The sequence below is a fragment of the Gracilinanus agilis genome, chromosome 1 (assembly GCF_016433145.1).
Source record: "Gracilinanus agilis isolate LMUSP501 chromosome 1, AgileGrace, whole genome shotgun sequence".
Taxonomy (NCBI): Eukaryota; Metazoa; Chordata; class Mammalia; order Didelphimorphia; family Didelphidae; genus Gracilinanus; species Gracilinanus agilis.
The window spans coordinates 123,781,969-123,809,769 of NC_058130.1; the positions used below are offsets into that span (position 1 = coordinate 123,781,969).

The following is a 27,801-nucleotide window of genomic DNA, read 5'->3' on the forward strand; positions in this document are numbered from 1 at the left end:
AAGAGAGGTAGAATTTTCCCAAAGGCATTTGTGCAACTACAGTGGATAGTAGCTCCTAACATTCACCTAAGAATGAGGAAGACAGCTGAAAGAGTTCAGAAATGGTAGGGAATAAAGAACAGGTGTGGTTGTATCGAAGATAAGCCACAAGACTGCCTATTATGCAAAGTTACAAACTAACCTATCTTTCTATCTACAAATTGGTTGATCATGTTACCTTTCGGTTCAGGTCACCAATCCCCACTTTGAAAAAAGCAATTTAAACCTTAGAGAAAAGGTGATAAGAGTTGTAAGTAGTCATTCTAGCATGCAGAACAAGCAAGGTGTCCATAAATTCAGCTGCCTGGAAGTTGTCTAAAAAAAAAAAGACCTTTAAAGAGGGCCTTGGACCTGTGTAGAAACATATCCTAAGTCATGGCCCAAAAGGTAGGAGACAGAAACTGACTCCTATATGTGAAGATGGGATTAATCCTACCCTGCCTATTTCTAGATTAAATCACCAAAAGTGTAAACATCACCACTTAATCTTCCAGTGGGGAAGGTCTGTGACCAATGTGTGCAAGAGATGGTGACCAATCAGAATTGACTGACTGCCTCCTGAACAGTCCTAAGCAAAGCCTTTGTTATAATTGGTACATGTGAAATGGGAGGAAGGCATAGGAAGTGACAAAAGAAATGGTTTTGATAAATTGCAAGGACTTCCAGAGAGCTAGTGGTCTTTGGCCTTGAAATGGACTTGGAGGAGTGCTGGCTGAGACCTTGATCTTGGTGAGACTGTTCTTAAATCTCTCCCCTATGAACTGCCTTGTGGTGAGTGAAAAAGACTTAACTCTTTCCAGGATTGTTCTGAAGGGACTCTCCTCTTAAGAGAGGCTTCATGATTGAAGCCTTTCTTTTATTTATCCTCGGGCCTTTAGCTCAAGGCTAAGGCCCCTTGGTTGAGGACTAATTAGCCTGGCCTGAGTTGAGCCAGGGGCTGGAGCAAAATATTTAGCATGTTAGGTTAGATATCTTGCTCTATCCTCTCTCTGATTTTCTACTTTCACGCTTTCTTATATTTTATAAATTAACTGCTAAAAAAAAAAATCACTTGGAATTGAGTAATCAAGTCATGGCAATCACCCTTTTAAATATTAAGTCCAACCATAATTTTCCTCCCTTTATAAACAAGGACTTCAGAAACACATGAAGTCCTTACTGGAGGCAGGCTTCTCCTAGAGCAAGCAGCAAAACAAAAGAACCAAGAACTGAAAAGTTTACATGGTGACAGTGAAGAGGGAGAAGAAGTATGCCACCTTGCAGTTCCTTATTTTAAGTAGTCTTGAAAATCAGGTGCTATTACTACTTTCTACCTGTTAAAGGAATACAAATGTAGTAGGTCCGGTGGAAATAGCCCTAGTTTTGCTCTAATGATAGTTTTGTGGTCAAGAATGGTGGGCCACATTAGCAAGGCAAAGAAATGAGACAAAATTATCATAATTTTTATTATGTCTTGCCAAAATGATGCTCCAGTTTACTGCTCTAGTCTGTCAGCAACAATCCAGTCCGGGTAAGAAATCACATCTAAAGCAACCCCATTATGAGCTAATTTAACTAGACCATTTTATTATTGATCAATCCCCCATAAATAAACTTGATAAGAGGAGAGCTCAGAAGAACCAAAGAAATTTTTTCCAACTCTCTCATTTTACAGAAAGGAAACTAAAGTGCAAAAAGTTAAGTGACCTGAACAAGGTCACATTAGGAACAGTCAGCAGACTCTGGCTTGAACACCACATCACTGATTCAAATTTCAATGCTATTTTCTCCTGGAAAAGATCTCTAACAGCAAATTGGCATAAATATCATTATCTTTGTTTTTCTCAGCTCTTTGTTAATCACAAACTATATAAGCAATTCACCAAAAATTATTTTAAATAATTCCTGAGAAATACAGAATCCAGAATTTAAAGTTTAAAAACAATTTCTTTTAGACAAATAGTTACTCCTGGTACATAAGAAAAAAAACTATACTAACAAGATAACATTTTATACATTTGCACAATTTCTTCTATATACATCTAAAGTCTTCAGAAAGTATTATTTGTAGTCATGCCTATCTGACATTTTCCATTTTACTCAAAAGATTATATGGTTTGGTATTATAGCAATATACAAATTTGACAGCTTGCAATAGGATCTTGTCACTGTAGCAAATCATGCTGACAGTAAGTACCATACAGCTGGTAATGTACAATTTTTTAATACAAATTTTATTAAAAATACTCCAAAGAAAGGGATGAGTGTGTATGTTTGTGTTTAGAATTTGGTCAGTTTAATGAAGTAAGTAAACTTTTACCTGGTCTTATAAATTATGACATTAAGCAATTATTTCATCAACAGTACTCTGCTCCTATTCTTGTTTTATTATTTAGGAAAAAAAAATCAATAATATCTACAGGCATTTCCTCAAGAATATTAAAAGCATGAAGATTATTTATTTCTGCCTCTGCTCATTATTTCTCTATAGCTTTACAACAACAAAAAAAAAGTTAGATTATGGGTAAATCAGCACCAGGTAATGGGGAACATAATGACTTTCCTTGATTTCCTGTATAGCATTTTTTATATGTGCTGAAAGGTAATCGATATGTCTAGATTTCCAGAAATACCTTAATGGTGGAGTTTTCGAATGTAGAGCTTCATTTCTCTGGGAAAGGAAGCTAGAGGTATTCCCTAACACAGCTATAAAATTACCTAAAGAAGTCTGGTAGAAATATTAAAACTCAGAAGGAAAACCTTATTCTTAAGTCTTTATGTAATTCTATTTCTAGCAAATCTAAAATGAAATAGTTAGTAACTGAACAAGTGCCTTCTTTGTAGAAGCAGAAAACTCACTTTTTTCCCCTTTGATTCAACTCTTCCCTTGGAATACCACCATGAAACCACTCTATTTTCAGAATTGATGTACCTTTCAAAACTATAATCTTTAGCTTTCAAGCTCACTATTATTTGCCTTCAGGTACAAATTTTAAAGTGTATAAAGGCTTCCAAACAGAATAGTATGGTCTCAGCTAGATACTGAAAGAACTGTAGATCAGTCATCATAGCAGCGTAAATTCCTTTTCAAAATAATGGTCCTCACTCAGAGTACACTTGTGCTTATATTTTGTTGACTTGTCAAATATAAATTTGGGGTCATCAAATGCCTAGGAGCAACTCTAGCTATTCCAAAATTCATTCCTACTTCAATTCTGCAGCAGAAATAGGATTTCAAATATAAAAATAATAGAAAAGTTCTACAGATAAAGAACTGGCACATTATAAGGAAGCTTGCCATACATGTCTGAGTAAACAGAGTTAACAGAATATTCAGTACTTTTCTACACCGAAAGCAATAAAGTAGCTACTGAATTGATACATGATATTTAAAAAACTAGAACAAAGATATTTTTTAAAGTCTGTTTAGTTAATAAGAAGAGTGCATATACATAATAGCTATGACTATATTACTTAGGTGTTTTGAAGGGAAGATTACATGTTCTTACATAGGATTTTTAATATTATTCTACACAAGCCAACTGCTGCTTGATTTAATATTTATTAAGTTACTAAGTATGCAAAAAGAAATCAAAAATATTAGCTACCTGAGAACTGAATTTGGGACATAGTCCAAAATGGCTCAATAAATAGTATATGCATATGGGTAGCCTTCTTTGCTTGGTACTCCTATTAATCAGGCATTATTCTTTTTTATAATTTTGTCTTGAATCTTGTGATTTTTTCTACTGGCATCATTTTCATCTTTCTCTATTATAGCATTTCTAAGATTACTTTTCCTGCTTTGCCCTTGTCCTCTCCTAGATATTCCCCTTATGTTCTTAACATACTCTTCCCATTTTTAAGTGCATTTTTCATTTAATGAAAAAAATGAAAATTAGATATCTTAAATTTCTGCATAAATTTTCCTCCCCTTTTCACTTGCCATCAAAGCTGTAACTATGCTGACAGAGATCAAATTTCATATATATAAGAAAACCCGAATTAATTCCAAATCAATTTTATTTTCTACAAATTTTTCTTTTTAACTATATCATGTTTCTTACTTTAACTCTATGCTTCATATAATTTAAACTAACCAATTATCACTACACCAAGAATCTCTTTATTATACATAAATGTGTGTGTATATATGTATATATACACCTACATATACACACACACATGTGCATGCATGCATTTATACATACATATGTGTATATATGAGGCAAGTGGCACAGTGGACAGAGCACTGAGCCTGGAGATAGAAAGAAATCAAATTCAAATCTGATTTTCAGACAATCACTAGCTTTGTGATACTGGGCAAGTCATATAAACCTTACCTATATAAAACTGGCAAAGTAAAGGAGGGGGGAAAACCACACCACAATCCTTACCAAGAAAGTTGGTACAAGGAAGGGGAGAAGAGTAAGGGATGCCATGAAGAATTGGAATGGACTAAACAATTCAACAAAAACAAAACACATACACACACACCCCATGGATATCTATGTGTATGGCTTTCCTCCTCTATATCCTATAAACAGAATGATCCAAAGCACTCGTGTTTTCCTACTGTCTCCATCCTTTTCAAGAAAAAAAAATCTAACTAAATCACAATACTTGGTATTGATTCTAAGGACAGAAGCTAAAAAAAAAAAGTTAAATTCAAGAAAATAAAAAAGATCATCAACTCTCTATACCTATAAGAACAATGCTGCCTCACCTTAATATCTTTTGGGGAGCTTTTAGGTTAGTAGTCCCTCACAGCAGAAAGAAATCACTGCAGTTTCGTGGCATGGAACCTACTGCAAAGAATACTAGATTATTCCGAGTTTACACTTGTGAAAAGGAAATTCTTTGTTCTCTTTGCCTAGATGGAGTTACTCTTTTCCATCACCTACAGTGAAAAAATTAGTATGTTGCTGCTTTTTTTTCATGTATATATTAGGAACCGAGTATGTTAGTGACTTACCCAAGATGACAATGTTCCTTTTAAAATGAAAAATTAAAAATGAAAACAAAAAAAAATATTGAGTCAATGCTTTAACATCATCAGAGCAGTATTTTCCCAGCTGGCCACCAAATTAGGGAATACTCTTAACACAATCAGATATAGCTGTTTGAGCATGATGATAGACATGTTCTGATGTTAATCTTGATAAGCTAGATAGGTTAAGGGTTCTGATTCAAAGGCTGGCATGGGAGTGCCACCTAGTGAGCAATGAGGAAAAAAACTCTTGGTCAAAATGATGCTCTGGTTCAGCTGAATAAATCTTTAAAACTTGATTCTACAGGCATATAAAAGCTACTTATACAGAAATATTCAGTAACTGAGGAGGCATGTCAAAGTTATATGTTGGGAAAAATCAATCTGGCCAAGATTTGCAGAATAATAAGGAATAAAAAAGCTCTTCCAATGATCCACATGAAAAGTAGTAAGACCTATGTGTAGTATAGCAGTAGAAGAAAAGGAAATAAAGCGATTGCTACAGAAGAATACACCATTAAAGGAATAACAAGGCTTTTTAATGATTTGGGTATATGGGCCAATATTTGGGGAAGAAATAAAAATGGCAACCAGATTTAAAATTGGTTGACTGGAGAAAAAAAATAAAATTAGTTGATGGGAAAAGATACTGAACATTCAATTCAGCAATGTATTCTTAAAACATTCAAGGTACTTTGCTGGGATTTTAATGATTAAAAAAAAAAAAATGGCACACTCCCTATCTTAAAACAACTTACATTTGATTAAAGAGATATGAAAAGTACCCAAACAAATATAATCTAGGGTATAATGTGGAAAATGAAAGATTTTGTTTTTGTTGTTTCTGTCTTCCAAAACAATACTACTGATATTCACAGTACCTAATAAATGATCATTGAATTAAGATATCTAAATTGTATATATCAAAAGATACACAGAAATACAATAATGAAGGTATGCAAAAGGACATTTAATGAACATGGAACAATTAATTTTATTAGTAGATGGAGTCAGGAAGATCTAAGTTCAAATCTGGAATCAGGTAATTACTAGCTGTGCCACCCTGGGAAAGTAATTTAAACCGTATTTGCCTCAGTTCCTCATCTGTAAAATAGGACACACAGGAAAATTAAATGGCAAATCACTCCAGTTTCTTTGTGAATAAAACTCCTGGAGTTACAGTCAAAAACAACAAAGTGTCAAGCACTGAGTTAAGCTCTGGAATTAAGTTTGAGTAAATCTGATAAATCTTCTTTAGAAAAAAAAAAGCAGGGGAAATAATTAGTGGCAAAAATCAGGAGTTAGCATTAACAGTGGTTAGACATATTCTATTTAATGAAAACAACAGTTTTTGTATTTACCCAATAGGCTACTCATTTTTAGCTGTTCTGGTATGGAACCTTAATCCTCAAATACATTCTTTCAAGATATGGCAATAAAATGAAGGTGATTCTCATTAGAAAGGAGCAGAGCCATGACTAGGAATTTTTACAACTGGGCCAGAAACACAAAATGTACCTTTGTTGGTTAGTGTGGGGAAAAGGAAAGGAGTTAACTTTCTACCCCACCAACACACACACACACACACACTACACACACACACTCTCACTCTCTCTCTCTCTCTCTCTCTCTCTCTCTCTCTCTCTCTCTCTTAATTACCAGGTGGGTGAAGAGTGAACTAGTAACCTTGCTAATAGATTCATAGATTCTTTAGGAGACATGACTGAATAAAAAAGACACAAAAGCAATCCATATCAAAAACCTCAAATAATGATGTTAGAACTAGAAAGAACCTAGGGTATAATTAGTTCAACTCCTTATTTAGCAGAACAAAAAACTGAGACTCCAGGAAAAGGAAGTGACTTTCCACTTGTCTAAAGTAAATAGGAAGATTTATTTACATGTTAATAAAATTGAGGCTGAGATGAGATAGAGAAATTGAGCACTAAATTTGATAAGATTTCAAGGTTGAGCTGCAATAAAGACCCCCATATGCAATTCCATCATTTCACAGAGGAGAAAAGAGGTCAGAGTGAGTATCTGGATATAGGCTAAATCTAGTTCTCTTTGATTTTCAGCTCTGCTGACTTTTAGCCATACTAACCCTTGGTGAACTTTTGCTATCACGACCAGATAAATAACTGAGTAGAGAGGTGAGTCAATATTTCCAGATACACTGTGTTACCAAACACATGGTACCCTTCTGCATACTCCTTCAGAACTATTGAGCAGGCTGGGAGGGCAAAATTTTGATAGAAAACAGGTATTCCCAAACAGATCAGAACTTGAAGCAAAGGTTCAAAAGCCATCTTCCTTTTCTGACCCTGCCCTTAGGACAATTCCTGTAATATTGTGGATATTTAATTAGTATTTGTTGATTGCCCTGCCTCAACTGCCACCTGCACCCCACCCACCCCAAAGGCAAATCAGTTCTCCCAAAGTACATAATGCTGATAATGCCCTAAAATATTTCCTTTTCTACAAGTTATCTGGAACCTGTCCCTAAGGGTCTTGAGTCACTAAAGAACTCTATTCTTGTTTCTTATCTACTCATCTCATTCTCCTTTTCCCTATCTACTACCTCCACCTCCATGCTAAGAATATTGAAAGGGCAGGATGGACAAAACTTGGAGAAAATGCAAATCACACAAGGATGCAAATCACACCTCTAAAAAGGCAAGATTCTTCAATAAGGGCTGATTGCTATTCAAGGAGATCACCTATCATTGACCTTTGTGAAGGGCCTACACCCTTTATAAAACTAATTATGAGAAGGGAAGAAAAGACTATTCATTCTACACAAATATTGCTCCCCAGCACCCATTCCCCCAAGAGACAATAATAGGACAATCTCAGAGGGTCCAATCCAAGTAGCACTAAGACAGAGATGAGAATGGGCTTCCCTCTCTACTACTCTGAACATTAACAATGGAAACTTTTGTAAGACAGAAGTGAGCCAGATCCTACTTCTGGCCTAAAGCTCTCTTCTACCACAGCTTCATAAAAGCTTTCTTTTGAAAGGAGAATAAAGATTATCAGGGGCTTTTAAAACTTCCAATCCATGGACAAATTTGCTTTCCTTAGGCAAAGTCCAAAACTAGGTAAATCTCAGCCACCTAATACCCATTGCGAAAGGAGGATTCCGTTATAAATATATTTCATATATAAAAATAACTAGTTTTTATTAAAAATTCAGGAGCTCAGTTAAAGTTTAATCTAAATATTTCCCATTTCCCAAGCTGCAAAGGTACCAGTACATACAGTTTACTTGACCTTTTGACATTCAGAGACCTTTATATGTTGACTTCTCACTCTAGTAACATTCCAAGTTTCTTTTATTTCCTGCTTCAAGAAATTGAAACGGTTGATATTCTGAGAGAACCCCAACCTACCACTCCTACAGGCAAAATTATCATTCTTTTCCTAGAAAATACACTTTGAAAGGATTCAGTGAATGTGATCAAAGCAAATCATTCTATGATAATGCAAATGCACATTATTTCAGGTATTACATAATATTTTGGTCTTTAGTGTATATGCCACCATCACAAAAGCAATTGTATGCTCCTGAGATGAGAGGTCATGTTTAAACTTTGTATCTTCACCAACATTTAATACAATGCTCTGTTGTACTTACCAATGATTGCCAAATTGGAATGAAAAACCCTTACTAGATAAGAAGACTTGGACTTGGTATAGACTTATTACACTTTTGCCAAAGGAAAGCAAACTCAAAATAACTAGACAAACTGAATCAATTTGAGATTTTTGTATGTAAGATGATTAGTAAGAAAAATATAAATAAATCCAATTACATTAACAATCTAAAACAATGACTTAGAGCAAAGAAGGTTTCAGTATCTATCCAGTTTAAAGAGTTGAGGCTATGACAAGAACTAAAGAAATCCAAAAGTATTAAGTAGACTTGTCATGCACACTACTGTGTACTAAAGTAAGGAAGTTTAACATTAGGGAAAATTCTCACTAAATAAAAATCCTAAAGGTCTAAGTCAGTGGCTCCCAAATTTTTTGACCTACTGCCCCCTTTCAGAAAAAAATATTACTTAGTGCCCCCTGTCACATATTATCACCACCCCCTTACAGTTATTCACTGGCCCCAAAAGCACCTGTGGCCATCACCGCCCCCCTGGATCGCTGCAGCACCCACCAGGTGGAGGTGGTGCCCACTTTGGGAATCACTGGTCTAAGTTAATGGTCTAGTGACTTAAAATTTAACAACCTTGCAAGGCTACTTCAAAGTTAAGTATATCAGTGACCTATCTTCTCAACCAGATTTATATTTATAAAAGGGAATAAGTGAAAGGTTTTCTATAATAATTTCTGAAGTGGTCAGGAGAGATCATTTGCAGTATGGCTTGTCAAGTCAAGTCAATTTTATCTATCTTAAGAGATGAAACCCCTCAAATATACAAAAGTATTTTACTTTGTTTCATAGCGAGTTCTTGAGTAGAAAAAAGAAGAAAATGGAATTAAGATGATTTCTTTTGTCTTGAAGTCTAAAGTATAGACAAGAAGAGAAAGGAGGAAATAGAAAAAAGAAAAGAGAGAGGCAACGAATGGGGGAAAAGGTGAATAGAGGGAGGGAGAGAGAGACAAACAGTCAATTCTTTATAAAACTTTCTTTAAACTGTGTGTTCTCAAATCTCCAGAATTACCTAATTTGAAAGTTTATATGAATTTATGGTACATATAAAAATAGAAAAAACTAAGGTTATAAATCTTTTGTAAGGCATATATGAAGCCTTTCTACTCACCAATTTTAACCTCTGTAAAGGTATTCTGCTAATGTCTATTGGTGTCCTTTCTGTAACATTAACAAATCGAACTTCTGGGATTGCAACTGCACACATTACATGGGCCCACCTACCAAAAAAAAAAAAAAAAAAAAAGTCATCATAGAAAAATTCAGCTAACTTTTTTACCTGGCCACATTAAACATGCACTCCAATCTTCTCACATTCCAACAGACCAAAAGACCACTCCCTCCCTCCCCTTTGCACTCCAGATTTGCCAAACTCTTAGGAGCATATGGGTAAGTTATTAATTCAATGTGAGTTTGCCCAAATTCATGTGCCATTCTTAATCAGATAAATCATAATTTTGTAACTGATGTAATAACAAACATGGATTTAAAAAAACCTGAATCTATTTTTCACAAGATATTTTATTAATTCATAAACTTAATTCTTTGATACTTGAAGAATTTTGATAAAAAGTATTTTAAGCTAGAAAGCATCCAGCAATTATATAGGGACAGAGAAGCTATGCCAATTAAGCAGCAGGTGCTCTATAAGATAAATTGAAAAAAGGTTAAGTCCAACTTTTCTACTTCATCTAGAACTGTCCTACCAAGGTTTAATATGCCTGTCTCTCATCATGTTACCCAAAGATCAGTTTAACGAATAAGCATAGTACCAATTAAGTATTCTATAAAGTAGTTTTACAAAAAAAACATGACATGAAAGAATAAAATGACAGAAAAATTTCTAAATGGATTCATGTTGATTACTTCAGTAAATATATATTTATATATCACAAAAGTTCTGAAAAACAACAAAAAAAGAATTTTAGGGATAGCAGGAAATCAAAGCTAATCTATTCCATCTGAGAAGAAACCAGAAGATTTTACTTGATGTTCATAAAATCTTCAAGAAAGTTTTCAAAAAATCAATAGGTAACATTTTCCAGAGTTACAACCTTTATATACCCAACTAAACACAACATATTAGAAAAATACACAGAGAATCAATGGTTTTAAGGGAAATTCTTCAGACACCATTTAAGTCATTAAACTGCCCTAAGATCAAACTACATGTAGATTATGAAAATCAGCCTTATTTATTAAGATTCAAGAATTTGGGAGCCTTTAGGAAATTCTTCAATAAGGAACCATTAGGAAATTCTTAGCACAGTGCCTGGAAAATAAGTAGGCACTTAAAAAAAATTCACTGATGATTTACTGACAAATTTCTAATGTTATAATAAGCACTATTTTCTCTGGTTTTACTCAGTTAGGATATATAACTATCTTCATTTGTTTGGCACCTAGCATGATTTCCAGACTATTTTAAAGGTTTAAAGGGTTGCAGCTACATGGCCCAGCAGATTGAGAACCAGGCATAGAGAGGGAGGACCTGAGTTTAAATCTGGCCTCAGAAAATTCTTTGATGCCAGGCAAGTCATTTAACTTCCTTTGCTTAACCCATATCACTCTTATCACTTAGCCCTAATCACTCTCCTGCCTTGGAATCAAAACACAGTATTTATTCTAAAACAGAAAGTAAGGGTTTTTTAAAAATATAATTTAAAACTCTAAGATTTAAGTAAAAATACACTTTAAATGTCAAGATTTTGTCAATGAAGAAATAATATATACTTTATAATACTGAGATATGTTAGAGTCATGTGCAAAATTGAAATGGGAGAATTTACATGCATCTCCTATTAGGTTCAGTCAATAAAAAAACAATCATTTTGTTATTTCAGATCATTTTTTCCTACCTATTAAATCATATTGACCACCTAAGTATGGTTTATCTCTACATTCATAGGTATTAAAAACCAAGACAGAAAGAGGTGAAAGGGAAATAGTAATATGTTGAGGCAATAACCAGAATGGGAAATTTTCTTCCATGATATATTCACATCATGGAATCATAAAGGATTCCTCTCCACATTCTTTATCCTGTTCCCTTTAAGTTTTAAATATCAATTTTTGCTTTCTAGTCTTTTGTTTTTGGTAAGAATCATAGTTTGGCTTATTAATTCTAAACATATGATATCAGTAGGGTTCATTTTTGTTTTCTGATCAAGGTTAATAACATTTAACTAAAACAAGTAACATTTCGTTATTTTCTTCCAAAGCATCTGGTAGGTTACATAATAACAACATAGATACTAGACATTATCACTGAAAAATGAAACACCTCCTGATGAAATGTGAACATGTGATGGACTAAATTCTGTCTTTTGAAAAAAATCACAATGAACTCAAAATAAAAGAAAAACTGAACTATATCTTTTACTACACTGTCACTATTTTGAGTTCAAGATGGGGTGGGGGTGGGGGGTAGTCTTAAAGTCATCATAGACATTTAACGCAGTAAAATGAATTAGTACTGCCACCTTTAAAAGAGACAAAATTAATGTCAATAGCTATTACAGGAAAAATGCAAATATTTAAACCTTCAATCTTGGGAGACAAAAAGCTTCAAAATCATAAGTTTAATAATAATAAATGGTTAAACAAAATTCCTTCCCAAGTTCTCTTTAATTTCTATTTCTATAAGTAAGAAAGAAACTGAGCATAAGGATGAGATTTACCACTTACTTCTTGTTCTTAGTTTGCTTGAGTGCACCACCTCTCAAATTACAGAGACAACATTCCTGGATTGGGAGAGGAAAAAAAAAAAAAAAAAAGAAAACCTTTTAAACAAACATAAGATATTATATCATTTTATATAATGATAATTTGTCCACCATTATTTATATGCATGAAAACTTCAATATATCAAAAAAAGAAAGATCTAAAAAAAAAAAGACCTACTTAACTAATTTTAAAAAAACCACTTAGTAGTCAAACATTATGTCCATAAACCCTCAGTATTTTAGAGTGTGAGAGTGTGTGTGTGTGTGTGTGTGTGTATTTCTTCTATGATCCTAGAAGCATTTAAAATCAGGCATTGGGGGAAATGTCAAACATTAGACTCATTTCAGGAAGTCTTAACTCAGGTACAATAGACAAAGAGTTATTAACAACACCCAAAATTTTATATAACATTTGGTGATGATTGCCTAATGCTGAAATTCATAACATGGATGGGGTCCATGGACCACAAATAGATGTCATATGAATTCTGAACATGGATGTAAAAACATACATCTTCATTTTTACTAATCTTAAACTGCAATTTATAATTTCCTTAAATTATGCATTTTTTAAATTTCATAAGAATTTCTAGGCTACATTAGGCTAATATAAGGGTCAAAGGGTTCCTTGATATAAAAGAGTTTAAGAACACGAGTCTTGGGCTACATTATGGCACAATCAAACATAATGGTCTTTTCTACTAGCAACAATACAATGACCCAGGACAATCCAGAGGAACTTAAAAAAAGAACTCTATCCACATCCAGAGAAAGAACTGTGGAAACAGAAACACAGAAGAAAAACATATGATCAATCATGTGGTTTGATAGGGATATGGATTAGGGTTTTGATGTAAAAAGATCTCTACTGCAAATATGAATAAATGGAAATGGGTTTTCAACAATGATACATGTATAACCCAGTGGAACTGCTTCTCAGTTCCAGGAGGAGGGGGAGGGAAAAGGGCAGGGAAAAATCATGAATCATGTAACCATGGAAAAATAAAGGAAACAAAAGGAAAAAAGAAAGGAGGATGGAAGGGGTGGGGAGAGAATAAGGCAAAAAACAAACACCAGACTTGAAGGCTCCTTCAAACCTCCTTTAATAACAATTCCAGAAAGTTTAGAAGATAGCTGGAGATCAAAAAATTGACAGTCTTCTTCTAGACACCAGAGTCCCATTTTGTCATTGAGGAGGGGGAGTTGGAGGTGGGGCTATTTTTAACTGCAAAGTTCTTATTTAAAGTAACCTTCTGTGTAATGATATTTTTGATGGGAAAAAGGATTTTCAGATCACTTTTTCTAGTTTATATTATCTGCAAGAAGAAACAATTTTCAGTCTTGGATTTAAGAAGCCTTAGGATCAAGTTCCACCTCTAGCATAGAGCTAACAATGTTGCCCAAGAAAAGTCAGTCACTTAATCTTTCAGTGGGAATTCTAAAAAGTTCTTGCACAAGGAATTCCTCACAAATTTTGGACAAAGTAGGAGAAAATTCCATTTTCGAGACTCAAATAACTAAACTGCTAAATTTTTATTTCATTACTCCACTTCTATAAATAAATAATTTTATCTTCTATATTTTGGGCGCTTATCTTCATCACCTTTGCTATCACCATTATTTGGAATTTTTCTTTTGAACCTTGGTTATTTCTTAATTCCTATGAAATAGATGAAATAGGCTCACAAAGATTATTTTCTTGCTTCAAACCTGGCATTTTGAAAAAAAGTTGACTAAGCTACTTCAAATTCATCTTTTATTTCAAGCTTGTTCTACATTTAAAAATAATTGGTGGTTTTTATCATATGTTAAAACTCCTTTACTCACCAAAGAAAGTACAAGAAAGTTAAATTTACATCCTACAAATACATAATATGAAACTATACTTCACCTGAGTGATAAGAAATCTCATGCCACTCTAAAAACTAAATGATAAAAAATTAAAATGATATTATATCTCACAAAATAGAGAACCAACACCTGATAGTTCAGTATCTCCTATCTATGTGATAGAGGTGGAGAGTGAAAGAAGCAGGACCTTCATGTTCTGAAATTGTTCTTTTTTAATCAGGTAGCACTAGTTAGCGCACATTGCAAAATATGCAAAAAATTCCTAATAAGCAATAATATGTATTAATCAATAACCCCTTCCCATGCTCCAAGTTCACGAGCTAACAAGACTATTCCAGCATTCCAGAAGGGCAGCAAGACCTCTCCTAGGCTGACAAGCAATGGCAAGTAGATTGAGGGAACATGAGACATGCACACTGAAGACTCTCCTAGTCCTAGGGAAATGTCAAACTGTCACATGCCCCTTATTCCCTTTTTTTATCCTTACGTTCACCTATGATGTGTTAGACCCCAAAATATACCTCTACCTGGATTTGTACCCTCTTCCTAAATTTGTACTCTCTTCCTCTATACCCATTTTCCAGGGTTTTCTGTCTGCAAAACCTTGAAATGAACAAGGGGGATTATTCTGGGAAAAGGTGAAAAAATTCCAGGAATGGGAGGTGACAAGCCCCAGAATCCTCAATAAATATGCAAATCTGATCTACCACAGAGACTATTTCATTGGCCCTTGGGCCATTTCATCAATCTAGGCCTATGATGATGAACTCATGGGGGTCACTCAGAGTCCTTGCTGTGGCTACACTTGCTGTGGCCACTGAAGAGAGATCACCAGAGTCTGTCACTAAAAAACAAAAGGGATACAAGGCGAGCTTGCTCCCCTCACCCTCTCCACACAGGCCTGAGGATATTTCTCTTGTCATCTGTCCCTCTAAAACATTCCCCATCAGTGGCCTAGGCTATTTTACTGCTTTAAGCCTCATCTTCTTTCAATAAGTACTTTCATACTTCTGAACAGAATGGAGTTTTGAACCTCCAATTCTGTGGCAAGATCTTATATAAACTTTATTGTGTTTTCCCAAAACATACAAACATATTATGGATCTCCAACTGGTATTTTAGGATTCTTTGTAGATATCACAGTAACACAAGTCATTTTTGATGATAAGATATTTTCTGCCTCTACATTATCCCTACTGTGTCAGAATAGGGGTAATCCTAAGTTCTCAAAGATTTTGCTAGTAAAAGACAAAGTCTTACAGAAGTGTATGACAATACAGGCTTCAAGGATAGATTTGCAAGCAGAAACACGCAATATACACAAAACTGATCAAAGAGATCAGCAGAGCCATCATGGTCCTAAAAGCTATATAGAAATTTTATCTAGAAACCAATTGCTATGATCTGTAACAGAAATTGAAAAGTTTTCACGTGGGAAAAAGTCAAAAATCAACTATAGATATTTCAGTATATATTCCAACTGTATGAGAGGTTTGCTGGATAAAAATTAAGAGTAATATGAAATAGATGAGAATTTGTCCAGCTGTCAGCTATTTAATGATGCTGAAGATTCTGAAACAAATTAGAGAAACTAATGAAATGCACTCAGATTTACTGTATCAGGAAGCATACATGGGAAATGAAGACATTAATGAAGTCTATGTTTTTTGTTGGGATGCTCCTTCCTACTCCAAATTCACTATATTCATTCAACAAATTCAATAAATATTTACATAGAATCTACTATGTGTAGCATGTGTTAGAGGTATGCCCCAGAAGGAGTTTGTTAAACTTTTTTTCCTGCCACTGATATCTCCATGACAAAGTGTGATTTCCCTTGTTAAGTCTGGATTAAGGAGGTGATTGAAGACTGAATCAAGAATGGGATCACATAAATGAACTATACAGTTGAATGTGTCCTTAGGACAAGCTAGACTTGAAAGAGATGCTGGACAAAATGAGAAGAGTTACACAAAGATTTTTTTCCCCTAAAAAAACCCATGTATCCTTAGGGTTCTTACAGGTACCATAAAAAAGGAACTAATGTCAAATGGGGAGATATTAATGAGAAAACAGAGAGGGATTATAAGAAAGGCCAAATCATCTATATCCTCTTACTCCAATGACCCCAAAGAGAGAAGGAACCATCATGTAGAGATTCTAAAAGAGGTAAGGCACTATCTACAGATAAGAAAATGAGGGGAAGAAAGATGTGGACAGCAGCAAGCTCCACTGTTGGAAGAAACCTGGATTGATCTCCCAGCTAGTTCTGTAAAGGTCCTAAGGGAAAGAAATTGTTTGAAGATTAACAATTTAGGTAATATGATGAAGCAGGTAGACTATAGTGGACCTGGGTAAATTAAAATCCAGCCAGGGATACATCAAACTCATGCAGTTCTTACGGATCAGACAGCTGAGGTTTATACCACTGATATTAAAAATTATATTAACCAACTCAGCACCAGGGAAGAAATGAAACCAGAAAAGATAGTGGATTGTTTTGTTTTTCTTTAGTAAGGAAAGGAATAAAAAAGTGATGGAAGGATGCTCAAAATAAAAATTGACATAGGGAAAGACCACTGCATTTGAATCATGCTTAACAAAAAGCTAGTATGGGAAAGTTAAAAACAAGTCTTGGTTTCTTAACTTTAAAATTAGACTAAATGATCTCTTAACATCTGCTCTGCTCTAAATCACAGAAGCCCAGGATCTGAGAGTCAGAAGAGACCTCAATGGTCATCTAATCCAAAACAGGAAGAAAGAGTCAATATATCACACCCACTGAGTGACTGTCTAGTCTCCGTCTGAAAACCACCAAGGATGAGGAGACTACCATCTATGAAGATAAAAAGACAATGCCAATTGTTAGGGGGACTTTGTCAAAGACTAGACTGACCTCCTTGTAATTTCTACACAATGATTTTGGTTTTCCATATGGGGCCAAACAATACATCTAATCTCTCCTTCAAAGAACAGCCATTCAACTACTTGCATGAAAATATTGTTCCCACTTTCTTCTTCAGATTCAAAATACCTGATCCTTTAATTCTTCTATCATGAAATCAAAGATTTTCACCATCCTGGTTGCCCTCTCTTGGCCATTTTCCTCCTTATCAGTACCACATTAAACATTGGTGCCCAGAATTCAACAAAGTATAAGAGATAAGGCCCAAGGGAAGAGATTATGACCTCCTTAATCCTGAAAGCTGAAGAATAGAAAGAAGCAAATAAGAGATTTGCAAAGGGCCTGGGGCCTGCAAAGACTTTGCAAGGCAGGATGGCACAAGCATGGAACTGTATAGGTCCCATTCTAGAATGGGAGGACTGCTTAAAAGGTGAAACATAAGAGTCCAGTGGGATCCGTTGATCACTGGACACGGAAGAGAGCAGAGGGTTACTTCCTGTGGTAATGTTGCATCTGGTTGAGGAGGTAGCTGAGGTTTCCTGATCAAATCTTTGAGGATACTGTATAAAGAACTTCTGTATTCCTGGGAACTGGGGCCTCTTTTCCCATCCAGACCATTTTCTGTGTGTGTGAGCTGCAAGGACCCAAAGAATCTCCCTAAAGATGAGGCCAACCATTGTGGCTCAGGCCTCTGGCCTCTAACCATCCTACCTGCAAACTGTATGCTGTTTCTATTTATTAGTGGACGAGCTGGTCAGGATTTAGGTAACTAGAAATTACTTTAGGTAGAAGGCTAGTGTAGATAGTGTAGCCCAACTCTGTTGGACCCAAAACGACCTTTACAAGTCAGGCTGAGTGGGAGGAGAAAAGAGTTTATTAGATATAGGGACTCCATCACCCTGGTACACTAGCCCATCCTGTGTTTGAGAAATAAATCAATTTATTGTTTATCTCATTGAGAGAGCAGTCATATTGTGTTATCATCATACTGAAAAAGTAAGGCCTAACATCTGGGCTTAGAGCCTGTAGTCAACTAATATTGGGTTCAGCAGTGGTCCAAACCTCTAAGCCAACCTATTGACTTCTATCAGTTCCCAGACTAACATATTTCAAAGGTATGACAAATTTGTACTAGCTTCTTTGGTTGTTACATCGTACTGATGACAGTAAAACTCCTAGATCTTATTCCAGACAACTGCTATCTTATCCATGCCTCTTACATTTCATGAGTGTGCGGCTGATTTTTTTTTAACCCAAGTCTTTTCATGTATATTTATTAAATGTCATCTTATTAGGTTTAGCCTAATGCACTTGCCTATGAAGCTCTCTTTGGATCTTACCTTAGGTCTACAATCTAGAAGGTTAGCTATCCCTCCTAGCTTTCTGTCACCTGAAAATTTGATGAATACGCCTTTTATGCCTTTGTGTAAATCACTGATAAAAACTTAAAATAACCAAGTTAAGATGTCTGGCATCCTCCACTAGAGACATCCAGCCCAGGCTGACAATAAAATATTAACAACTAACTGTTTAAATTTGGTCATCCAAATCATTCGAAATCCATCCAATAGACAATACAGCTTAATCTATACTTCTCTATTTTAGCTATAATAGCATTAAATACTCAACAAAAAAGCTTTGCTAAAATCTTCCCATCATATATGCACCTCACTATGATCAATACTAAAAAAGGAAATCAGCATAGTCTGGTGAAACTTATTCTGAATAAAGTCATGCTAGATCTCTGAAATAGTACCAATGTTTCTAGATTATGTTCCCCCTCACCTCTGCAAAGAATTTCTCTTCTTCTAAGTAAGATGCTTCATATAGTGGAAGACAGTAAAAAAGAGACTTTCCAAATTGTACATGGTGGCAAGAATTATGGCTCTGTTGTCAGGGCCATGCTGCAATATAATGAGTTGTCTCAACCAACAACTAATCCACTGATGAAGTACTAACATTGGCATGTTAAGGCAGTGCTGAGATGGTTTGGAGAGAGTTTAATGTGGATTTTGTTGTGGTTGTTTTTTGGTAGAGAGGTACAGGAAATGGTTTGGCTGATGATATAAAAGTTCCTTCCAATTCAAACACTGCCCTTACTCCTTGATTGAGACATGACAGACAGACAGACTCGGGAAATAGAAAGGTAAAGAGACAGAGAGATAGATAACTAAGTCTCTTTATGACTTGGCTTTAAAATTTGGCAAGTAATCCTTTATTTTTAAGGGCCATTCCTGTACCAAAATTAAAAACTGCAGGTAGGTTGAGTAAAGCAGATTAAAGTCACAGATATGATGTAAAACACCAAGTATGCTACTATGAAGTAGCCAATGGGAGAAACCCTGAGAGGAAAGAATACATTAATAAATGTTTTTTTATGTAATCCCTAAGAGTTAGTTTCATATCAGTTAGCAACAACATTTCAGGCAAATCTAGAAACCTGAATTATTTACAATTTTTATAATGTAGAGGAAAATGTGATATTTTTTGAAGCAAAAAATAAAAATAGTGTTTTTTGGACTACAGCACACCAACTACATAACCAAACTAGCTATTCCTGTTGTTAGTAATAAAGAATATTAAACAGCTTCACATAACTTGCTACACATAAAAAATTACAAGAGCTTTTAAACCAAACTTTTTTCATCATTTTAATTGCAATCCTTTATTCATGAGGGGAAAGCTAAATACAATGCAGTCCTATTCATCAAAGTACCAAAACATCAACATTCCACTTATTCATTTGTAGTTGTCCTTCAAAATAATTTCCCCAAAAGCAAAAGAGCAGAGGTATAAGGGCCAGTTGGAATTCAATCCTTTGTTGGGGGATTTTTTAACACTATGACTAAAATGAAAGTGATTGTTTATTATTACATGTATTCATTATAACACTTTCACTATACAATAAAACTTCCTTTATTGCTCTGCAGAGTAAAATAAATGCATTTCGGGAGGTAATAAATGTGGGCAATTACCTGGTTTATGCATTTCATTATACAGAATGAGAATTCAAATCTATAATAGGTTTTCATTGTAGACCCTTCTTTTTCATATCGTGAAAACTTCTAAGAACACAAAAGCATTACAGATGTTTCAATGTTGTGGTTTCATCAGAAGAAGTAAAGAATCTATTCAACACCCAAAATTGAGTTGGAAGAAATAATTTTGAGTAAATAAGAATATGGATTAATGGTTCAGTTCATAATGTATAAAACTAGCTTTTCCTACCAGTCAGAGGCCAGGATTATATAGTTTAAGGGAGCCTTATGAAGACTAAAAGTACTAAACCCACAAAAGTTTATTGGGCTGCAGTATTCATTTCTATATTCACCAACAAGACTCCCTCCTCCTACTCCTCTTAGTTAATTGTTTTGCCTTTTACTGCTCCCATAGTGCTAGTTGAATAATAGCTAATTTTTGTATAGCACTTCAAAGTTTATAAAGTGAATTACATTTTTTATCTAATTCTATTCTCATATCAACCCTGGAAAATAGGTGCTAGTTTTAAGAGAGAAAAAGCACCTTCCTGTGCTTTTTCTAAATATTCTCAGTTCTCATAAAGACAAAAATTTACATAAAAATCTAACTAACATATATTTGTACAAAAATTATATTATGTTAAGATGAAGCCATAAGCATACGCAGATTAGTGCTTAATTTCATGCTCTACTTTCACTATTAATAATGCTCCTTAGTAAAAATATGTGAGAGATGAAAATGTATTTTTAAGTATGCTAGGGGTAAAAAACCCACAACACAGCATGAAATAATTTGAGGTTATAAATGGAGGGATTAATTTCCCAAGGACAGAATCAAAAATATGATCAATAATAGAGATCTAGGTGATAAAGGGTTATAACATTAGATTGAAAATCAAAAAGACAAGATTAGAGTTCAAATGTATTCTTCAATACTTACTAACTGTGTGACCAAAGGTAAATCACTTAGGGTCTTTTTGCCTCCATTTTCTCAACTTTAAAATGAAGATCACAGTGGCACGTGTGTCTGGATTATGAAGATAATATTTATAAAATGCTTAGCAGAGTGTCTAGTACATAGTAGATTCTTAATAAATGCTGGGTCCCTTTTCGTCCCAAGAGTAACCATTTATATAGAATCTTCTAAATGCCAGGCATTGTGCTAAACACTTTGCTTGCCTGTTCGCTTCATTCCTAAATCATAGGGACAGAAGCTTAAATTCATAAAAATTGTGGAGGAAAATAAATTAAGACTATTACTTTTCAATCTAAATAATTAAATAGCTTTCTATTTTAGAAATTTTTAAATCTTATCACTAAATTTTAATATTTTTAAATGTATTTTAATTTTATTATTAAATATTTGTTTTTAGAAAAATCACTAAGTATATTCTAACAAAATGATAACCAAAGGAAAATTTCATTGGCAGAAAAATGAATGATGCCATGTTCTTAGTCAAAGCAGATCAATATAAGAATTAAGGCAAGAACTTTAAATTAAATAGAGAATTCTGTAAGTTTTTTAAGAAATGGTTCTCTATATATTTACTTAAAACTTCAAAATTTTTCTAAATCTTTGAAATAGTGCTTATAATTTAGGATCTTAACTTCTTTGTATTTCCAAGAGTGATGAAACATTCAGCTAATTAAGCTGTTAGCCAAATCCAAATGTCCCTTTATGTGACCAGTTTATTTCCCTCATCTGGCTGAACTCCTTCCTAATTAGAAGACTAGCCCTAAAGAAATGTTCAAAGAAAGCAAATTTATTAGATGACAGGGAACTAAAATTTTAAAAATCAATGTAAGAATAAATAAGAAGCTAGGGGAAAAGATATCAAAAAGAGAATAACAGGGTTTCAACATTTTAAAAGGCTAGTAGAAATAACCTGGAAAATATTTTTAATTGTTATCTTTTGATAGAGATATCTAAAAGAACAGTTAAAACTAGAGTAATTAAATGACATGAGTAGATTAAAGTATCAGAAATTACGAAAGATTCAAAAAGGAACAGAATCTAGTGATATCTCAAAGTCATTTTTAAATGTATTTTGAAACATTTAGAATGTGTCCTAAATTAATCACTGAAAGTCACTGCCCATTCATTTTGTCCTCTCCTAAAATAACCTAACTCTGAACTCTATGAATATTTACCTACAAATTGATTCCATATCAAACACAACTAAAAACAGCATAATCCATAAAACTAAGTTACAAACCATTAAATAATGATTTGGTTTTAAGATTAATCAGAAGCATTTTCATTTGCTGAATGAGAAGTTATATAGATAAGGGGGGAAAGATCATGGTTAGGTAAATTAAAAGCAGGTAGAGAATAGCAATTCAATACACACAAATAGACTGCACACAAAACACTGCAGAACCTCATAAATGAGATCATGAATCAAGACAAAAAAAGGTCATGCTAACTGTCCACTGAAACAAAGCCAAATACATGAAGAATTACTATTGTTTAGACTGTAACAGTTGTTTCTATAGTTTAGATTATGACAGGACAACTTCTAGAGCTGGTTTCTTTGCATATAAATCTTGCTCAGAAATCATAGATGGAAAATAATCTGGGCCAAGAAATAAATAAGCAGAGAAAGTTGGGCCAAAGAGCTTTTTAAAAATGGCCCAGGACTTTGAATGACCCCAATCTTGTCAATGGAGCAAACATCTTTTTAATAACAATATTACTCAAATGACACTGCATGGCTAAAATATCATAATCATCAAAAAAATCAAAGTTAAAAGATACCGGAAGGCCAGAGGTGAGAAAGATAAATATTGGATGTTTCATGAAAAAAAAAAAGGTGCTATGCATGTAAATAAAAACATACACACATTAAAAGAATTATATCTATATTTTGTTAACTTAACTCCATGAACATGAGGATAGTCTCAGAAAAAGAGGATATGCTCCCTGCCACACCAAAACCTTCTAATAGTGTACTGTATCCAATCTAGTTTTTCAATCTTCTGTAGGGCATTGCCATTTTGCCTACTTCTCTTTATCCACTAGCAGCATCTCTATCATCTACAAACATGCCTAGATTAACATCCTTTATTTCATCCTATCATTCTCTCAGGTTACTGTCCTAAATTCCACTTTTCCTCAGTCATTTTCAAACTCCTAAAAAAAGCAGTTTAGACTCCATTGGTAAAATCTCCCACTCATTTCAGAACAAGTAACAATCTAGTTTTCATCATCAACACTGTACTAAAATTGTTTTCTCTAAGACTGCCAATGAATTCTTAATAATTACGATGGCTTTTTACCAGTCCAAAATCTGGACATTTCTGCAGCATCTGACACAGTCACGCACCCTTAACTTCTAAATACTCTCTACTATTTGGTTTTCTATGATACTGCTTTTTGCCCTTTCTCCTATCTAGCTAACTACTGCTTCTGATTCTTCTTGGCTAGATCTTATTATCTTTATGACCCTGGGCAAATCAGTTAATCTTTCAGACTTCCTGAACATAAAATGGTGAGGCAGCAAAATGACACAGTGGATGGAGCACTGGGCCTAGAGTCAGGAATACCTAGGTTCAAATCCAGCCTCAGGTAGTTACAGGCAGTGTGATCTCAAGGAAGTCATTTTAATCTTGGTTGTCATAATCCATTAGAAAAGAAAATGACCAATCACTCTAGCATCTCTACCGAGAAAAATATATGGAGAAAATGCAGAATCCAGGAAACAGACTGAACAACTGCATAAAAAATGTACCAGACACAGTTCCAAATACTAGGAATACAAACAGTGAAAAAAGAAAATAAAAAGAAAATTAGTCCCTGATCTCAAGGAGCTCAAGAGTTTAATGAAGGAGACAACATGGAAACAATTAGGTATAAACAAAATATGTACAAGATAAATTAAGAGATAATCAGTAGAAGAAAGACATATTAGCGTTAAGAAGGACAATGAAGGCTTCTTAAAAATGTTGTAACGTTAGTTGGGGCTTAGACAAATCCATGAAATGGTAAGAAGAAGCATTCTGCTAAGGAGGAAAGCCAGTGAAATGCCAGTAGACAGTAAATGAGTTTTCTTGTGCAAAGAAAATTAAGAAAGTCAGTGTCACTGGATCACACATTACAAGAGGGGAAAAAAGAATATTATGAAGAGTTTTGAAGAACTCAACACAAGATTTTATATATAATTCTTTAACTGATAGTTTGTACAAACAATGACTACCCTTTAAGAATGGCCATTAAACCAAGGCAGTAAAGGCCTAACACACCAAGCTAAAAGAGTTTCAAATATAGGTCTGTACTGTTACTTAAGGCTGGAGACATAGAGGTGGATAACTAACAAATGATGACATTTCTTTTACCCACAAAAAATCACGATACCATTTATTGAAGCAAATGTTTTTGCAATCTGTACCTGCCCACACTTAGGAAATCAAGGACATCTGAAAGACTGCAGTTAATATGGTGGCAACTGAAGTATGAACTAGAGTTGAAAATGTTAAAAGGAAATGTCTATTTGGAACATACATCACAAAAAAGTAAAAGCAGAGATAGAGGTAAGCTACGTACTGCCATCCATGCACTTCTCTTACAGCGAGAACACAGCCATCCATCTCGGATATCTTGAGAAGGAACACCATAGCAACCTGTTTATAAAAATCAGGATATTGAAGTATTAGTTCATTTAAATCTCTAAAATCTTTTATACAACAAAACTATGAATTTGGAGTGGTCAGAAAGACCACATAAATCTCTTCATTAGTTAAAATATATAACATTGACAAATGAAAATGACCAAGTGGTTTCAGAAAGCCATTTCATTCTCATCTTTTATGGCTGAAATTTTAATGGCTACTGCTGCACAATGATTTGAATGACTGACTTAAAAGAAATCTTAGCTCAAAGATCAGTGGCCCAAGACTGATTTGAGAATATGTAGTTGTCTATGCTTTACTATGCAAGAGAACATAAAGGGATTAAATTAAAATTTAATTTAAAAATAAGGTTTAACGTTAATTCTAATTTTAAGATGTATACTATCCAAACTTTCACCTATCAGATCATGGATACAGAGTGCATAAATGATATCAATTCAACATTGCTGATCAGCATTTTATATTTTACACTGGAAAAAAAGGATTGCTTGAGCATCACCACTTACAATCTGTGTCTTCTAACCTCTCAAAGACTAACTTTGTTTATCTATAAAAAGACTGTATTGGATATTGATAACTGATATTTCATAGTCTTAGAACTCTGGTTCTGTATTCTATGAAAACACAATTCACTAATTTTTCAAATTATAAAAAGAATTTTAAATTATTTTAGTCAAAACTGATAGCCAATTCTGACTATTTGAGCTAAGTACAAATCCATCATATCTTCTAGGACTTGGAGGAGCAGAGAAAGATTCTTTCTGTAATTTAATGGAGAAAGATAATTAGCTCTAAAAATAAGCAAAAAATCATTTCTCCTTAAAAAATTGGCCAAAGAAAATAGATAAATGGATATTGAAAAAGAATAATTGCCATTCTGAATAGATCAGATTTATTAAAAAAGAAGAAGAAAAAACTACAGATTGAAAAGACTATAAATTATTAAATAATCCATTTATTTACTTGCATGGACCTGTACACAACACTTTGCACAGGAAATCAGAAGACTAGTTCCATCCTCTTCAATGAAGGCATTAGATGGAGAATGTTCTGTGTTTTCTTCACTATAAATAAAACACATCTCTGGAATGAGTGGTTTAGTCTTTTCCAAGGCAGAAGTCACTTCGTTGGATTTAGATTCCCATTTACAAAAATAGTCTTCATTACTGTTGTCTGGCTGAAAAATATGATGTTTATATTACATTGAAAGCTAGCAACAACTTCCTTCAATACATCTCCTAGTCTAGGAAATTGTAAATCTTGGACATCCTAGGACAGTGAAGGTGAATCTATGGCACAGGTGCCAAAAATGGTATGCAGAGCATTCTCTGGGGGCAAACAGCTACCCTCCCTACAACCCCAGAGTTCATTACTAGAAAGGCAGAGGGACTACAGCAGAGCTGTTCCCCTTCCCCCCTATTGTACCTGATGATATTTTTCATATGCCCTACCTCTCTGCCCAGCAGCCCAAAGAAAGTACAAAGGAGTAAGGTGAGTAGCTCACAGTCGAGCAAAGCTAGAGGGGAGCAGAGCACATGGATCACTGCCCTCCCCCTCTACATTCACTGAGGACATTCTTCATTTCACTTGCCCCTCCATCCAGCAGCCCAACAGAAGTTCTTTCTCACTCAGGACTATGTGTGTGGCATGTGTGAGGCATACCTAGTACCAGGAGGGAGGGAGGGTTAACACACAGTTTCTAAAAGGTTCACTAGCTCTGGCCTTGGAACTTCAAATATAGTGACTACAAAAAAGTATCTGGGAAGAAGAATAGCAATGAAAAGAATCAAAAATGAAAGATGTAAAATTATGTTGACAAAAGTTATCCTGAAAGAAGAGATATAAAAAGACTCTATGTCTTTTTTATAAAGTTAGGAGAGCATAGCTATGGTACACTGACTACAATATTGGACTTTTTAAGGTATATTCTATATTATTAGGAGTTGAATATAGGAGCAAAAGAAATAAAATTTATAAAGTGATTTAAAACAATGCCTGGTCCATAGCACTGCTTGGTTTATACCCCAAAGAGATAATAAGGAAAAAGACTTATACAAAATTATTTATAGCTGCACTCTTTGTGGTGGCAAAAAATTAAAAAATGAGAGAATGTCCTTCAATAGGGGAATGGCTAAACAAATTGTGGTATCTGTTGGTAATGGAATATTATTGTGCTCTAAGGAATAAAGAACTGGAGGAATTCCATGTGAACTGGAATCACTAGGAAGCGATGCAGAGTGAAAGGAGCAGAATCAGGAGAACATTGTACACAGAGACTGATACAGGGTGGTACAATGAAACATAAAGGACTGCTCTACTAGCAGCAATGCAAGAATCCAGAGCAAGGCTGAGTGAACTGTGGGAGGAGAAACACAGAAGAAAAACAAATGCTTGAACTCATGGGCGGATGGGGAAGTTATTGGAGATGTAGCCACTAAAAGATAACTCTAGTCCAACTATCAATAATATGAAATTAGCCCTTAATCAATGATGCATGCAAAACCCAGTGGAATTGTGCATTGGCTAAGGGGGATTAAGGGGATTAAGGGGATTTGGGGGAGAGGGAAAGAACATGAAACATGTAACTATAGGAAAATATTCAAAATAAAAAATTTAAATAAAGAAATGAATAAACGATGCCTGATACATAGCAAGCATTTAACAAATGCTTGTTTCCTAGCTTGATCTCTAGGGTAAGTGTGGGAAAAGAATATGAGACAAAAAAGACAAAATGTGAAAAAGCTTATTTCCCAAAAATTACTTCTGATTTCACTTGGATCTCTTATTTTTCTCATCCACCCAAGGATTTTATCTATTATTTCCAAGCTTTTTCCAAGTGGTGACAAATCAAAGGGGGGAAAATTTTATTTTAAACTCCAGAAAGAGAAAAACTAATTAGTATAGGACAATGGGTAGATGATTTTGCCAACACTCAGCATACAGTCAGTGGCAAAATGAAGAGAAATAAAGCTTTTCTAATCATAACATGTACAAAATCCAAAGGTGTGAGCAAAATTATCCCTTTTTAAAAAAAGTTTAGA

The 27,801-nt window shown here is 34.4% G+C and overlaps 1 protein-coding gene across 1 annotated transcript in view; it reads right to left on the reverse strand.

Moving 5' to 3' along the window:
• Positions 1 to 27,801, reverse strand: part of KDM4C (lysine demethylase 4C) — a 352,306-nt gene that overhangs the window by 143,652 nt on the left and 180,853 nt on the right. Inside the window, exons 12-15 of the mRNA XM_044677228.1 lie at positions 25,724 to 25,937; positions 24,675 to 24,751; positions 12,360 to 12,415; positions 9,784 to 9,892 (exon numbers count right to left, since the gene is read on the reverse strand). Of these exons, the coding sequence (XP_044533163.1) occupies positions 9,784 to 9,892; positions 12,360 to 12,415; positions 24,675 to 24,751; positions 25,724 to 25,937 (456 nt within the window). The remainder of the gene's footprint in view (positions 1 to 9,783; positions 9,893 to 12,359; positions 12,416 to 24,674; positions 24,752 to 25,723; positions 25,938 to 27,801) is intronic.